At 50.7% G+C, this 16,706-nt stretch overlaps 1 protein-coding gene across 1 annotated transcript in view; it reads left to right on the top strand.

Moving 5' to 3' along the window:
• Positions 1–16,706, top strand: part of LOC140411304 (serine/threonine-protein phosphatase PP1-alpha catalytic subunit) — a 129,558-nt gene that overhangs the window by 71,648 nt on the left and 41,204 nt on the right. Inside the window, exons 3-5 of the mRNA XM_072500425.1 lie at positions 6,022–6,126; positions 6,723–6,946; positions 9,033–9,167. Of these exons, the coding sequence (XP_072356526.1) occupies positions 6,022–6,126; positions 6,723–6,946; positions 9,033–9,167 (464 nt within the window). The remainder of the gene's footprint in view (positions 1–6,021; positions 6,127–6,722; positions 6,947–9,032; positions 9,168–16,706) is intronic.

The following is a 16,706-nucleotide window of genomic DNA, read 5'->3' as shown; positions in this document are numbered from 1 at the left end:
CTGTCCTGGGAGTCTTTGATGGGGACAGTGGAGAGGGAGCTTTACTCTGTATCTAACCCCGTGCTGTACCTGTCCTCGGGAGTGTTTGAGAGGCACAGTGTAGAGGCAGCTTTACTCTGTATCTAACCCCGAACTGTACCTGTCCTGGGAGTGGTTGATGGGGGCAGTGCAGAGGGTGCTTTACTCTGTATCTAACCCCGTGCTGTACCTGTCCTGGGAGTATTTGATGGGGACAGTGTAGAGGGAGTTTTACTCTGTATCTAACACCGTGCTGTACCTGTCGTGGGAGTGTTTGATGGGGACAGTGTAGAGGGAGCTTTACTCTGTATCTAACCACATGCTGTACCCGTCGTGGGAGTGTTTGATGGGGACAGTGTAGAGGGAGCTTTGCTCTGTATCTAACCCGGTGCTGTACCTGTCCTGTGAGTGTTTGATGGGGACAGTGCAGAGGGAGCTTTACTCTGCATCTAACCCCGTGCTGTTCCTGGCCTGAGAGTGTTTGATGGGGGCAGTGTAGAGGGGGCTGTACTCTGTATCTAACCCCGTGCTGTACCTGTCCTGTGAGTGTTTGATGGGGACAGTGTAGAGGGAGCTTTACTCTGTATCTAACCCCGTGCTGGATCTGTCCTGTGAGTGTTTGATGGGGACAGTGTCCAGGGACCTTTACTCTGTATCTGACCCCGTGCTGTACCTGTCCTGGGAGTCTTTGATGGGGACAGTGTTGAGGGAGCTTTACTCTGTATCTAACCCCGTGCTGTACCTGTCCTCGGGAGTGTTTGAGAGGCACAGTGTAGAGGCAGCTTTACTCTGTATCTAACCCCGAACTGTACCTGTCCTGTGAATGGTTGATGGGGGCTGTGCAGAGTGAGCTTTACTCTGTATCTAACCCCGTGCTGTACCTGTCCTGGGAGTGTTTGATGGGGGCAGTTTAGTGGGAGTTTTACTCTGTATCTAACCCCGTGCTGTTCCTGTCCTGGGAATGTTTGATGGGGCCAGTGTAGAGGGAGCTTTACTCTGTGTCTAACCCCGTGCTGTACCTGTCCTGGGAGTGTTTGATGGGGACAGTGTTGAGGGAGCTTTACTCTGTATCTGACCCCGTGCTGTACCTGTCCTGGGAGTCTTTGATGGGGACAGTGGAGAGGGAGCTTTACTCTGTATCTAACCCCGTGCTGTACCTGTCCTGGGAGTGTTTGATGGGGACAGTGTAGATGGAGCTTTACTCTGTATCTAACCCCGTGCTGTACCTGTCCTGAGAGTGTTTGATGGGGACATTGTGGAGGGAGCTTTACTCTGTATTTAACCCGGTGCTGTACCTGTCCTGGGACTGTATGATGGGGACAGTGTAGAGGGAGCTTTGCTCTGTATCTAACCCCGTGCTGGATCTGTCCTGTGACTGTTTGATGGGGACAGTGTGGATGGAGCTTTACTCTGTATCTAACCCCGTGCTGTACCTGTCCTGAGAGTGTTTGATGGGGACAGTGTAGAGGGAGCTTTGCTCTGTATCTAACCCGGTGCTGTACCTGTCCTCGGAGTGTTTGATGGGGACAGTGTGGATGGAGCTTTACTCTGTATCTAATCACCGTGCTGTACCTGTCCTGGGAGTGTTTGATGGGGACAGTGTAGAGGGAGTTTTACTCTGTATCTAACCCCGTGCTGTACCTGTCCTGGGAGTGTTTGATGGGGACAGTGAAGCGGGAGTTTTACTCTGTATCTACCCCATTGCTGTACATGTCCTGGGAGCGTTTGATGGGGACAGTGTAGAGGGAGCTTTACTCTGTATCTGACCCCGTGCTGGACCTGTCCTGGGAGTGTTTGATGGGGACAGTGTAGAGGGAGCTTTCCTCTGTATCTATCCCTGTGCTGTACCTGTCCTGGGAGTGTTTGATGGGGACAGTGTAGAAGGAGCTTTACTCTGTATCTAACCCATTGCTGTAACTGTCCTGGGTGTGTTTGATGGGGACAGTGTAGAGAGAGCTTTACTCTGTATCCAACCCTGGGCTGTAACTGTCTTGGGAGTGTTCGATGGGGACAGTGTGGAGGGAGCTTTACTCTGTATCTACCCCATTGCTGTACATGGCCTGGGAGCGTTTGATGGGGACAGTGTAGAGGGAGCTTTACTCTGTATCTGAGTCCGTGCTGGACCTGTCCTGGGAGTGTTTGATGGGGACAGTGTAGAGGGAGCTTTCCTCTGTATCTATCCCTGTGCTGTACCTGTCCTGGGAGTGTTTGATGGGGACAGTGTTGAGGGAGCTTTACTCTGTATCTAACCCATTGCTGTACATGTCCTGGGAGTGTTGAATGGGGACAGTGTAGAGGGAGCTTTACTCTGTACCTAACCCCATGCTGTACCTGTCCTGGGAGTGTTTGATGGGGACAGTGTAGAGGGAGCTTTACTCTGTGTCTAACCCCATGCTGTACCTGTCCTGGAAGTGTTGGATGGGGACAGTGTAGAGGGAGCTTTACTCTGTATCTAACCCCGTGGTGTACCTGTCCTGGGAGTGTTTGATGGTGACAGTGTAGAGAGATCTTTACTCTGTACCTAACCCTGGGCTGTTCCTGTCCTGAGAGTGTTTGATGGGGCAGTGTAGAGGGAGCTTTACTCTGTATCTAACCGGGTGCTATACCTGTCCTGGGAGTGTTTGATGGGGACAGTGCAGAGGGAGCTTTACTCTGTATCTAACCCCGTGCTGTTCCTGTCCTGAGAGTGTTTGATGGGGCAGTGTAGAGGGAGCTTTACTCTGTGTCTAACCCCGTGCTGTACATGTCCTGGGTGTGTTTGATGGGGACAGTGTAGAGAGAGCTTTACTCTGTATCTAACCCTGGGCTGTAACTGTCCTGGGAGTGTTCGATGGGGACAGTGTGGAGGGAGCTTTACTCTGTATCTAACCTGGTGCTATACCTGTCCTGGGAGTGTTTGATGGGGACAGTGTAGAGGGAGCTTTACTCGACATCTAACCCCGTGCTGGACCTGTCCTGGGAGTGTTTTGATGGGGACAGTGTGGAGGGAGCTTTATTCTGTATCTAATCCCGTGCTGTACCTGTCCTGGGAGTGTTTGATGGGGACACTGTAGATGGAGTTTTACTCTGTATCTAACCCCGTGCTGTACCTGTCCTGGGAGTGTTTGATGGGGACAGTGTAGAGGGAGCTTTACTCTGCATCTAACCCCATGCTGTGCCCGTCGTGGGAGTGTTTGATGGGGACAGTGTAGAGGGAGCTTTACTCTGTATCTAAACCCGTGCTGGATCTGTCCTGTGAGTGTTTGATGGGGACAGTGTCGAGGGACCTTTACGCTGTATATAACCCCGTGCCGTATCTCTCCTGGGAGTCTTTGATGGGGACAGTGTAGAGGGAGCTTTACTCTGTATCTAATCCCGTGCTGTACCTGTCCTGGGAGTGTTTGACGGGGACAATGCAGAGGGAACTTTACTCTGTATCTAACCCCGTGCTGTACCTCTCCTGGGTGTGTTTGATGGGGAGAATGCAGAGGGAGCTTTACTCTGTATCTAACCCCGTGCTGTACCTGTCCTGAGAGTGTTTGATGTGGACAGTGTAGAGGGAGCTTTACTCTGTATCTAACCCCGTGCTGTACCTGTCCTGAGAGTGTTCGATGGGGGCAGTGTAGAGGGAGCTTTACTCTGTATCTATCCCTGTGCTGTACCTGTCCTCGGAGTGTTTGATGGGGTCTGTGAAGAGGGCGCTTTACTCTGTATCTAACCCCGTGCTGGACCTGTCCTGGGAGTGTTTGATGGGGACAGTGTAGAGGGAGCTTTACTCTGTATCTAACCCCGTGCTGTACCTGTCCTCGGTAGTGTTTGATGGGGACAGTGTAGAGGGAACTTTCCTTTGTATCTAACTCCGTGCTAGACCTGTCCTGGGAGTGTTTGATGGGGATAGTGTAGAGGGAGCTTTTCTCTATCTAACCCCATGCTGTGCCCGTCGTGGGAGTGTTTGATGAGGACAGTGTGGAGGGAGCTTTCCTCCGTATCTAACCCCGTGCTGTACCTGTCCTGGGAGTGTTTGATGGGGACAGTGCAGAGGGAGCTATACTCTGTATCTAACCCCGTGCTGTACCTGTCCTGGGAGTGTTTGATGGGGACAGTGAAGCGGGAGTTTTACTCTGTATCTAACCCCGTGCTGTACCTCTCCTGGGAGTGTTTGATGGGGACAGTGTAGAGGGAGCTTTACTCTGTATCTAACCCAATGCTGTGCCCGTCGTGGGAGTGTTTGATGGGGACAGTGTTGAGGGAGCTTTACTCTGTATCTGACCCCGTGCTGTACCTGTCCTGGGAGTCTTTGATGGGGACAGTGGAGAGGGAATTTACTCTGTATCTAACCCCGTGCTGTACCTGTCCTCGGGAGTGTTTGAGAGGCACAGTGTAGAGGCAGCTTTACTCTGTATCTAACCCCGAACTGTACCTGTCCTGGGAGTGGTTGATGGGGGCAGTGCAGAGGGTGCTTTACTCTGTATCTAACACCGTGCTGTACCTGTCCTGGGAGTATTTGATGGGGACAGTGTAGAGGGAGTTTTACTCTGTATCTAACCCCGTGCTGTACCTGTCGTGGGAGTGTTTGATGGGGACAGTGTAGAGGGAGCTTTACTCTGTATCTAACCACATGCTGTACCCGTCGTGGGAGTGTTTGATGGGGACAGTGTAGAGGGAGCTTTGCTCTGTATCTAACCCGGTGCTGTTCCTGGCCTGAGAGTGTTTGATGGGGGCAGTGTAGAGGGGGCTTTACTCTGTATCTAACCCCGTGCTGTACCTGTCCTGTGAGTGTTTGATGGGGACAGTGTAGAGGGAGCTTTACTCTGTATCTAACCCCGTGCTGGATCTGTCCTGTGAGTGTTTGATGGGGACAGTGTCCAGGGACCTTTACGCTGTATATAACCCGGTGATGTACCTGTCCTGGCAGTGTTTGATGGGGACAGTGTAGAGGCAGCTTTACTCTGTATCTAACCCCGAACTGTACCTGTCCTGGGAGTGTTTGATGGGGGCAGTGCGGAGGGAGCTTTACTCTGTATCTAACCCCGTGCTGTACCTGTCCTGGGAGTATTTGATGGGGACAGTGTAGAGGGAGTTTTACTCTGTATCTAACCCCGTGCTGTACCTGTCCTGGGAGTGTTTGATGGGGACATTGCGGAGGGGGCTTTACTCTGTATTTAACCCGGTGATATACCTGTCCTGGGAGTGTTTGATGGGGACAGTGAAGCGCGAGTTTTACTCTGTATCTAACCCCGGGTTGTACCTGTCCTGGGAGTGTTTGTTGGGGACAGTGTAGAGGGAGCTTTCCTCCGTATCTAACCCCGTGCTAGACCTGTCCTGGGAGTGTTTGATGGGGACAGTGCAGAGGGAGCTTTACTCTGTATCTAACCCCGTGCTGTACCTGTCCTGGGAGTGTTTGATGGGGACAGTGTAGAGGCAGCTTTACTCTGTATCTAACCCCATGCTGTGCCCGTCGTGGGAGTGTTTGATGGGGACAGTGTAGAGGGAGCTTTACTCTGTATCTAACCCCGTGCTGTACCTGTCCTGGGAGTGTTTGATGGGGACAGTGTAGAGGGAGCTTTACTCTGTATCTCACCCCGTGCTGTACCTGTCCTGGGAGTGTTTGATGGGGACAGTGTAGAGGGAGCTTTACTCTGTATCTAACCCCGTGCTGTATCTGTCCTGGGAGTGTTTGATCGGGACAGTGTAGAGGGAGTTTTACTCTGTCTCTAACCCCGTGCTGTACCTGTCCTGGGAGTGTTTGATGGGGACAGTGTAGAGGGAGCTTTACTCTGTATCTAACCCCGTGCTGTACCTGTCCTGGGAGTGTTTGATGGGGACAGTGTAGAGGGAGCTTTACTCTGTATCTAACCCCGTGCTGTACCTGTCCTGGGAGTGTTTGATGGGGACAGTGTAGAGGGAGCTTTACTCTGTATCTAACCCCGTGCTGTACCTGGCCTGGGAGTGTTTGATGGGGACAGTCGATGTTGACACTGTGTATAAAGACATCTTTGTGATTTTTCTGATGAATTTTCACAGGTAAAAGACGCTACAACATCAAACTGTGGAAAACCTTCACCGACTGTTTCAATTGTTTGCCGATCGCTGCGATTGTCGATGAAAAAATCTTCTGTTGTCACGGTGGTAGGTCCCCCCTCCGTGCCGCCTCGCTCCCCGACTCCGGGCCCCCTCGCTCCCCGACTCCGGGCCACCTCGCTCCCCCACTCCGGGCCACCTCGCTCCCCCACTCCGGGCCCCCTCGCTCCCCCACTCCGGGCCCCCTCGCTCCCCCACTCCGGGCCCCCTCGCTCCCCCACTCCGGGCCCCCTCGCTCCCCCACTCCGGGCCCCCTCGCTCCCCCACTCCGGGCCCCCTCGCTCCCCCACTCCGGGCCCCCTCGCTCCCCCACTCCGGGCCCCCTCGCTCCCCCACTCCGGGCCCCCTCGCTCCTCCACTCCGGGCCCCCTCGCTCCTCCACTCCGGGCCCCCTCGCTCCCCCACTCCGGGCCCCCTCGCTCCTCCACTCCGGGCCCCCTCGCTCCCCCACTCCGGGCCCCCTCGCTCCCCCACTCCGGGCCCCCTCGCTCCTCCACTCCGGGCCCCCTCGCTCCTCCACTCCGGGCACCCTCGCTCCCCCCTCCGGCCCCCTCGCTCCCCCCCCCCCGGGCCCCCTCTCTCCCTCGCTCCCCGCTCCGGGCCCCCTCGCTCCCAATGCCTCACTCGCTCTTTATCCTTGCCAGGACTGTCGCCGGACCTGCAGTCAATGGAGCAGATCCGCCGGATTATGAGACCCACGGACGTACCTGACCAGGGGCTGCTGTGCGACCTGCTCTGGTCAGACCCCGATAAGGACGTGCAAGGCTGGGGGGAGAACGATCGCGGCGTCTCCTTCACATTCGGCGCGGAGGTCGTCGCAAAGTTTCTTCATAAACACGACTTGGATTTAATCTGCAGAGCCCATCAGGTACCCCCACCCCCAGAGGGTCAGTACTGAGGGAGTTCTGCACTGTCAGAGGGTCAGTACTGAGGGAGTGCCGCACTGTCAGAGGGTCAGTACTGAGGGAGCGCTGCACTGTCAGAGGGTCAGTACTGAGGGAGTGCCACACTGTCAGAGGGTCAGTACTGAGGAAGTGCTGCACTGTCAGAGGGTCAGTTCTGAGGGAGTTCTGCACTGTCAGAGGGTCAGTACTGAGGGAGTGCTGCACTGTCAGAGGGTCAGTACTGAGGGAGTGCTGCACTGTCAGAGGGTCAGTACTGAGGGAGTGCTGCACTGTCAGAGGGTCAGTACTGAGGGAGTGCTGCACTGTCAGAGGGTCAGTACTGAGGGAGTGCCGCACTGTCAGAGAGTCAGTACTGAGGGAGTGCCGCACTGTCAGAGGGTCAGTACTGAGGGAGTGCCGCACTGTCAGAGGGTCAGTACTGAGGGGGTGCCGCACGGTCAGAGGCTCAGTACTGAGGGAGTGCTGCTCTGTCAGAGGGTCAGTACTGAGGGAGTGCCGCACTGTCAGAGGGTCAGTACTGAGGGAGTGCTGCACTGTCAGAGGGTCAGTACTGAGGGAGTGCTGCATTGTCAGAGGGTCAGTACTGAGGGATGCTGCATTGTCAGAGGGTCAGTACTGAGGGAGTGCCGCACTGTCAGAGGGTCAGTACTGAGGGAGTGCCGCACGGTCAGAGGGTCAGTACTGAGGGAGTGCCGCACTGTCAGAGGGTCAGTACTGAGGGAGTGCTGCACTGTCAGAGGGGCAGTACTGAGGGAGTGCCGCACTGTCAGAGGGTCAGTACTGAGGGAGTGCCGCACGGTCAGAGGGTCAGTACTGAGGGAGTGCCGCACTGTCAGAGGGTCAGTACTGAGGGAGTGCCGCACTGTCAGAGGGTCAGTACTGAGGGAGTGTCGCACTGTCAGAGGGTCAGTACTGAGGGAGTGCCGCACTGTCAGAGGGTCAGTACTGAGGGAGCGCCGCACTGTCAGAGGGTCAGTACTGAGGGAGTGCTGCACTGTCAGAGGGTCAGTACTGAGGGAGTGCCGCACTGTCAGAGGGTCAGTACTGAGGGAGTGCTGCACTGTCAGAGGGTCAGTACTGAGGGAGTGCTGCACTGTCAGAGGGTCAGTACTGAGGGAGTGCTGCAATGTCAGAGGGTCAGTACTGAGGGAGCGCTGCACTGTCAGAGGGTCAGTACTGAGGGAGTGCTGCACTGTCAGAGGGTCAGTACTGAGGGAGTGCCGCACTGTCAGAGGGTCAGTACTGAGGGAGTGCCGTACTGTCAGTGGGTCAGTACTGAGGGAGCGCTGCACTGGCAGAGGGTCAGTGCTGAGGGTGTGCTGCACTGTCACAGGGTCAGTACTGAGGGAGTGCTGCACTGTCAGAGGGTCTGTACTGAGGGAGAGCTGCACTGTCGGAGGGTCAGTACTGAGGGAGTGCCGCACTGTCAGAGGGTCAGTACTGAGGGAGTGCTGCACTGTCAGAGGGTCAGTACTGAGGGAGTGCCGCACTGTCAGAAGGTCAGAATTGAGGGAGTGCCGCACTGTCAGAGGTACTGAGGGAGTGCTGCACTGTCAGAGGGTCAGTACTGAGGGAGTGCCACACTAACAGGGGGTCAGTACTGAGGGAGTGCCGCACTGTCAGAGGCTCAGTTCTGAGCAAGTGCTGCACTGTCAGAGGGTCAGTACTGAGGGAGTGCGGCACTGTCAGGGGTTCAGTACTGAGGGACTGCTGCACTGTCATAGGGTCAGTACTGAGGGAGTGCTGCACTGTCAGAGGGTCAGTACTGAGGGAGTGCCGCACTGTCAGAGGGTCAGTACTGAGGGAGTGCCGCACTGTCAGAAGGTCAGAATTGAGGGAGTGCCGCACTGTCAGAGGATCAGCACTGAGGGAGTGCTGCACTGTCAGTGGGTCAGTACTGAGGGAGTGCTGCACTGTCAGAGGGGCAGTACTGAGGGAATGCCGCACTGTCAGAGGGTCAGTACTGAGGGAGTTCTGTGGGAATGGGGTGAGCTGGTTTGATGAATGATAGACTTGAAAGTACGGAGAGTCTGTCTTGGCTGTTGGCAGGTTGTGGAGGATGGTTACGAATTCTTCGCCAAGCGACAATTAGTGACGCTCTTCTCCGCCCCAAACTATTGCGGAGAGTTCGACAACGCAGGAGCCATGATGAGTGTGGATGAAACCTTGATGTGTTCCTTCCAGGTGAGGATGTGTCCATATCTCTCTCCTGTCTGTTTGTTTCTCTCGTCTTTTCTCTTCCTCTCTCTCTGTGGCCCCAACACCCACTCCCTTAGTTTCTCGCTCGCTACCAGCTCTTAACGCCCTCCGATCCCACTCTCCTTCTTTCCCTCGATTTAAACAGTGTCCAACAGTAAACAGTCTAATTAAACAGTGCCCTGCAGTAAACAGTCTAATTAAACAGTGCCCTACAGTAAACAGTCTATTTAAACAGTGTCCTACAGTAAACAGTCTATTTAAACAGTGTCCTACAGTAAACAGTCTATTTAAACAGCGTCCTACAGTAAACAGTCTATTTAAACAGTGCCCTACAGCAAATAGTCTAGTTAAACAGTGCCCTAGAGTAAACAGTCTAATTAAACAGTGCCCTACAGTAAACAGTCTATTTAAACAGTGTCCAACAGTAAACAGTCTATTTAAACAGTGCCCTACAGTAAAGTCTATTAAAACAACATCCTACAGTAAACAGTCTATTTAAACAGTGCCCTACAGTAAAGAGTCTATTTAAACAGTGCCCTACAGTAAACAGTCTATTTAAACAGTGTCCTACAGTAAACAGTCAATTTAAACAGTGCCCTACAGTAAAGAGTCTATTTAAACAGTGCCATACAGTAAACATAGAACACACATACATTGCAGAAGGAGGCCATTCGGTCAATCGGGTCTGCACCGACCCACTTAAACAGACCCACTCACAGTAAACAGTCCATATAAACAGTGTCCGACAGTAGTCTATTTTTCTTTTTTAATTTAGAGGACCAATTCATTTTTTCCAATTAAGGGGCAATTTAGGCTCCCTCACTCACTGTTTCACTCACTCACTCACTGTTTCACTCACTCACTGTCTTTCTCACTCACTCACTGTCTCACTCACTCACTGTCTCACTCACTCACTGTCTCACTCACTCACTCACTTTCTTTCTCACTCGCTCACTCACTCACTGTCACTCACTCACTGTCTTTCTCACTCGCTCACTGTCTCACTCACTCACTGTCTTTCTCACTCACTCACTGTCTCTCTCACTCACTGTCTCACTCACTCAGTCTTTCTCACTCACTATCTCACTCACTCACTATCTCACTCACTCACTGTCTCACTCACTCACTGTCTTTCTCACTCACTCACTGTCTTTCTCACTCACTGTCTCTCTCTCTCTCTCACTCACTGTCTTTCTCACTCACTCACTGTCTTTCTCACTCACTCACTGTCTTTCTCACTCACTCACTGTCTCACTCACTCACTCACTGTCTTTCTCACTCACTCACTGCCTTTCTCACTCACTCACTGCCTTACTCACTCACTGCCTTTCTCACTCACTCACTGTCTCACTCACTTACTGTCTCACTCACTCACTGTCTCACTCACTCACTGTCTCACTCACTCACTGTCTCACTCACTCACTGTCTGTCTCACTCACTCACTGTCTTTCTCACTCACGCACTGTCTTTCTCACTCACTGTCTTTCTCTCTCACTCACTGCCTTTCTCACTCACTCACTGTCTTTCTCACTCACTCACTGTCTTTCTCACTCACTCACTGTCTTTCTCACTCACTCACTGTCTTTCTCACTCACTGTCTCACTCACTCACTGTCTCACTCACTCACTGTCTCACTCACTCACTGTCTCACTCACTCACTGTCTGTCTCACTCACTCAGTCTTTCTCACTCACGCACTGTCTTTCTCACTCACTGTCTTTCTCTCTCACTCACTGCCTTTCTCACTCACTCACTGTCTCACTCACTCACTCACTGTCTTTCTCACTCACTGTCTTTCTCACTCACTCACTGTCTTTCTCATTCATTCACTCACTGTCTTTCTCACTCATTCACTCACTGTCTTTCTCACTCACTCACTCACTGTCTTTCTCACTCACTCACTGTCTCACTCACTCACTCACTGTCTTTCTCACTCACTCACTCACTCACTCTCTTTCTCATTCATTCACTCACTCACTGTCTTTCTCACTCACTCTGTCTTTCTCACTCACTCTGTCTTTCTCACTCACTCACTGTCTCACTCACTCACTGTCTTTCTCACTCACTCACTGTCTTTCTCACTCACTCACTGTCTTTCTCACTCACTCACTGTCTTTCTCACTCACTCACTGTCTTTCTCACTCACTCACTGTCTTTCTCACTCACTCACTGTCTTTCTCACTCACTCACTGTCTCACTCACTCACTCACTGTCTTTCTCACTCACTGTCTTTCTCACTCACTCACTGTCTTTCTCATTCATTCACTCACTGTCTTTCTCACTCATTCACTCACTGTCTTTCTCACTCACTCACTCACTGTCTTTCTTACTCACTCACTGTCTCACTCACTCACTCACTGTCTTTCTCACTCACTCACTGTCTTTCTCACTCACTCACTGTCTTTCTCACTCACTCACTGTCTTTCTCACTCACTCACTCACTCTGTCTTTCTCACTCACTGTCTTTCTCACTCACTCACTGTCTTTCTCACTCATTCACTGTCTTTCTCATTCATTCACTCACTGTCTTTCTCACTCATTCACTCACTGTCTTTCTCACTCACTCACTCTCACTCACTCACTCACTGTCTTTCTCACTCACTCTGTCTTTCTCACTCACTCACTCACTCTCTTTCTCATTCATTCACTCACTCACTGTCTTTCTCACTCACTCACTCACTGTCTTTCTCACTCACTCACTCACTGTCTTTCTCACTCACTCACTCACTGTCTTTCTCACTCGCTCACTGTCTTTCTCACTCGCTCACTGTCTTTCTCACTCACTCACTTTCTCACTCACTCACTCGCTGTCTCACTCACTCACTGTCTTTCTCACTCACTCACTGTCTTTTTCACTCACTCAGTCTTTCTCACTCACTGTCTTTCTCACTCACTCACTCACTGTCTTTCTCATTCATTCACTCACTGTTTTTCTCACTCACTCACTCACTTTCTTACTCACTCACTGTCTCACTTTCTTACTCACTCACTGTCTCACTCACTCACTCACTGTCTTTCTCACTCACTCTGTCTTTCTCACTCACTCACTCTGTCTTTCTCATTCATTCACTCACTCACTGTCTCACTCACTCACTCACTGTCTCACTCACTCACTCACTGTCTCACTCACTCACTCACTGTCTTTCTCACTCACTCACTGTTTCTCACTCACTCACTGTTTCTCACTCACTCACTGTCTCTCTCACTCACTCACTGTCTCTCTCACTCACTCACTGTCTCTCTCACTCACTCACTGTCTTTCTCACTCACTCACTGTCTTTCTCACTCACTCACTGTCTTTCTCACTCACTCACTGTCTTTCTCACTCACTCACTGTCTCTCTCACTCAGTCACTGTCTCTCTCACTCAGTCACTGTCTCTCTCACTCACTGTCTCACTGTCTCACTGACTCGCTGTCTCATTCACTCACTCACTGTCTCACTCACTGTCTTTCTCACTCACTCACTGTCTTTCTCACTCACTCACTCACTGTCTCTCTCACTCACTCACTGTCTCACTGACGCGCTGTCTCATTCACTCACTGTCTCACTCACTCACTGTCTCACTCACTCACTGTCTTTCTCACTCACTCACTGTCTTTCTCACTCACTCACTGTCTTTCTCACTCACTCACTGTCTTACTCACTCACTCACTCACTGTCTTTCTCACTCACTCACTCACTCACTTTCTTACTCACTCACTGTCTCACTCACTCACTGTCTTTCTCACTCACTCACTGTCTTTCTCACTCACTCACTGTCTTTCTCACTCACTGTCTCTCTCACTCACTCACTGTCTCTCTCACTCAGTCACTGTCTCACTGTCTCACTGACTCGCTGTCTCATTCACTCACTGTCTTTCTCACTCACTCACTGTCTCACTCACTGTCTTTCTCACTCACTGTCTTTCTCACTCACTCACTCACTGTCTCTCTCACTCACTCACTGTCTCACTGACGCGCTGTCTCATTCACTCACTGTCTCACTCACTCACTGTCTTTCTCACTCACTCACTGTCTTTCTCACTCACTCACTGTCTTTCTCACTCACTCACTGTCTTTCTCACTCACTCACTGTCTTTCTCACTCACTCACTGTCTTACTCACTCACTCACTCACTGTCTTTCTCACTCACTCACTCACTCACTTTCTTACTCACTCACTGTCTCACTCACTCACTCACTCAGTCTTTCTCACTCACTCACTCACTGTCTTTCTCACTCACTCACTCACTGTCTTTCTCACTCACTCACTCACTGTCTTTCTCACTCACTCTGTCTTTCTCACTCACTCACTCACTGTCTTTCTCATTCACTCACTCACTCACTGTCTTTCTCACTCACTCACTCACTCACTTTCTTACTCACTCACTGTCTCACTCACTCACTCACTCAGTCTTTCTCACTCACTCACTCACTGTCTTTCTCACTCACTCACTCACTCACTGTCTTTCTCACTCACTCACTCACTCACTTTCTTACTCACTCACTGTCTCACTCACTCACTCACTCAGTCTTTCTCACTCACTCACTGTCTTACTCACTCACTCACTTTCTTACTCACTCACTGTCTCACTCACTCACTCAGTCTTTCTCGCTCACTGTCTTTCTCACTCGCTCACTGTCTTTCTCACTCGCTCAGTCTTTCTCACTCGCTCACTGTCTTTCTCACTCACTCACTGTCTCACTCACTCACTGACTCACTCACTCACTCACTCACTCACTCACTCACTTTCTTACTCACTCACTGTCTCACTCACTCACTCACTCAGTCTTTCTCACTCACTCACTCACTGTCTTTCTCACTCACTCACTCACTCACTGTCTTTCTCACTCACTCACTCACTCACTTTCTTACTCACTCACTGTCTCACTCACTCACTCACTCAGTCTTTCTCACTCACTCACTGTCTTACTCACTCACTCACTTTCTTACTCACTCACTGTCTCACTCACTCACTCAGTCTTTCTCGCTCACTGTCTTTCTCACTCGCTCACTGTCTTTCTCACTCGCTCAGTCTTTCTCACTCGCTCACTGTCTTTCTCACTCACTCACTGTCTCACTCACTCACTGACTCACTCACTCACTCACTCACTCACTCACTCACTTTCTCACTCACTCACTCACTGTCTTTCTCATTCATTCACTCACTGTCTTACTCACTCACTCACTTCTTACTCACTCACTGTCTCACTCACTCACTGTCTTTCTCATTCACTCACTCACTCACTGTCTTTCTCACTCACTCACTCACTCACTTTCTTACTCACTCACTGTCTCACTCACTCACTGTCTTTCTCACTCACTCACTGTCTTTCTCACTCACTCACTGTCTTACTCACTCACTCACTGTCTTTCTCACTCACTCACTGTCTTTCTCACTCACTCACTGTCTTTCTCACTCACTCACTGTCTCACTCACTCACTCACTCACTCACTCTCACTCACTCACTCACTCACTCACTCACTCACTCACTCACTCACTCACTTTCTTACTCACTCACTCACTGTCTTTCTCACTCACTCACTGTCTCACTCACTGTCTTGCTCACTCACTCTGTCTTTCTCACTCACTCACTCACTGTCTTTCTCATTCATTCACTCACTGTCTTACTCACTCACTCACTTCTTACTCACTCACTGTCTCACTCACTCACTGTCTTTCTCATTCATTCACTCACTCACTGTCTTTCTCACTCACTCAGTCTTTCTCACTCACTCACTCACTGTCTTTCTCACTCACTCACTCACTCACTTTCTTACTCACTCACTGTCTCACTCACTCACTGTCTTTCTCACTCACTCACTGTCTTTCTCACTCACTCAGTCTTTCTCACTCGCTCACTGTCTTTCTCACTCACTCACTGTCTTACTCACTCACTCACTTTCTCACTCACTCACTTTCTTTCTCACTCACTCACTGTCTTTCTCACTCACTCACTGTCTTTCTCACTCACTCGCTGTCTCGCTCACTCACTGTCTTTCTCACTCACTCACTGTCTTTCTCACTCACTCACTTTCTTACTCACTCACTGTCTCACTCACTCACTGTCTTTCTCACTCACTCACTGTCTTTCTCACTCACTCAGTCTTTCTCACTCGCTCACTGTCTTTCTCACTCACTCACTGTCTTACTCACTCACTCACTTTCTCACTCACTCACTTTCTTTCTCACTCACTCACTGTCTTTCTCACTCACTCACTGTCTTTCTCACTCACTCGCTGTCTCGCTCACTCACTGTCTTTCTCACTCACTCACTGTCTTTCTCACTCACTCACTGTCTTTCTCACTCACTCTGTCTTTCTCACTCACTCTGTCTTTCTCACTCACTCACTGTCTTTCTCACTCATTCACTGTCTTTCTCACTCACTCACTGTCTTTCTCACTCACTCACTGTACATAGAACATAGAACAATACAGCGCAGTACAGGCCCTTCGGCCCACGATGTTGCACCGAAACAAAAGCCATCTAACCTACACTATGCCATTATCATCCATATGTTTATCCAATAAACTTTTAAATGCTCTCAAAGTTGGCGAGTTCACTACTTTCTTTCTCACTCACTCACTGTCTTTCTCACTCACTCGCTATCTTACTCACTCGCTGTCTTGCTCACTCACTCTGTCTTTCTCACTCACTCACTCACTGTCTTTCTCATTCATTCACTCACTGTCTTACTCACTCACTCACTCACTTCTTACTCACTCACTGTCTCACTCACTCACTGTCTTTCTCATTCATTCACTCACTCACTGTCTTTCTCACTCACTCAGTCTTACTCACTCACTCACTCACTGTCTTTCTCACTCACTCACTCACTTTCTTACTCACTGTCTCACTCACTGTCTTTCTCACTCACTCACTGTCTTTCTCACTCACTCTGTCTTTCTCACTCGCTCACTGTCTTTCTCACTCGCTCACTGTCTTTCTCACTCGCTCACTGTCTTTCTCACTCGCTCACTGTCTTTCTCACTCGCTCACTGTCTTTCTCACTCGCTCACTGTCTTTCTCACTCGCTCACTGTCTTTCTCACTCACTCACTGTCTTACTCACTCACTCACTCACTTACTTTCTCACTCACTCACTGTCTTTCTCACTCACTCACTGTCTTTCTCACTCACTCTGTCTTTCTCACTCACTCTGTCTTTCTCACTCACTCTGTCTTTCTCACTCACTCACTGTCTTTCTCACTCATTCACTGTCTTTCTCACTCACTCACTGTCTTTCTCACTCACTCACTGTCTTTCTCACTCACTCACTGTACATAGAACATAGAACAATACAGCGCAGTACAGGCCCTTCGGCCCACGATGTTGCACCGAAACAAAAGCCATCTAACCTACACTATGCCATTATCATCCATATGTTTATCCAATAAACTTTTAAATGCTCTCAAAGTTGGCGAGTTCACTACTGTAGCAGGTAGGGCATTCCACGGCCTCACTACTCTTTGCGTAAAGAACCTACCTCTGACCTCTGTCCTATATCTATTACTCCTCAGTTTAAAGTTATGTCCCCTCGTGC

Source organism: Scyliorhinus torazame, chromosome 4 (assembly GCF_047496885.1).
Source record: "Scyliorhinus torazame isolate Kashiwa2021f chromosome 4, sScyTor2.1, whole genome shotgun sequence".
Taxonomy (NCBI): Eukaryota; Metazoa; Chordata; class Chondrichthyes; order Carcharhiniformes; family Scyliorhinidae; genus Scyliorhinus; species Scyliorhinus torazame.
This window is presented reverse-complemented; position numbering and strand designations above follow the sequence as displayed.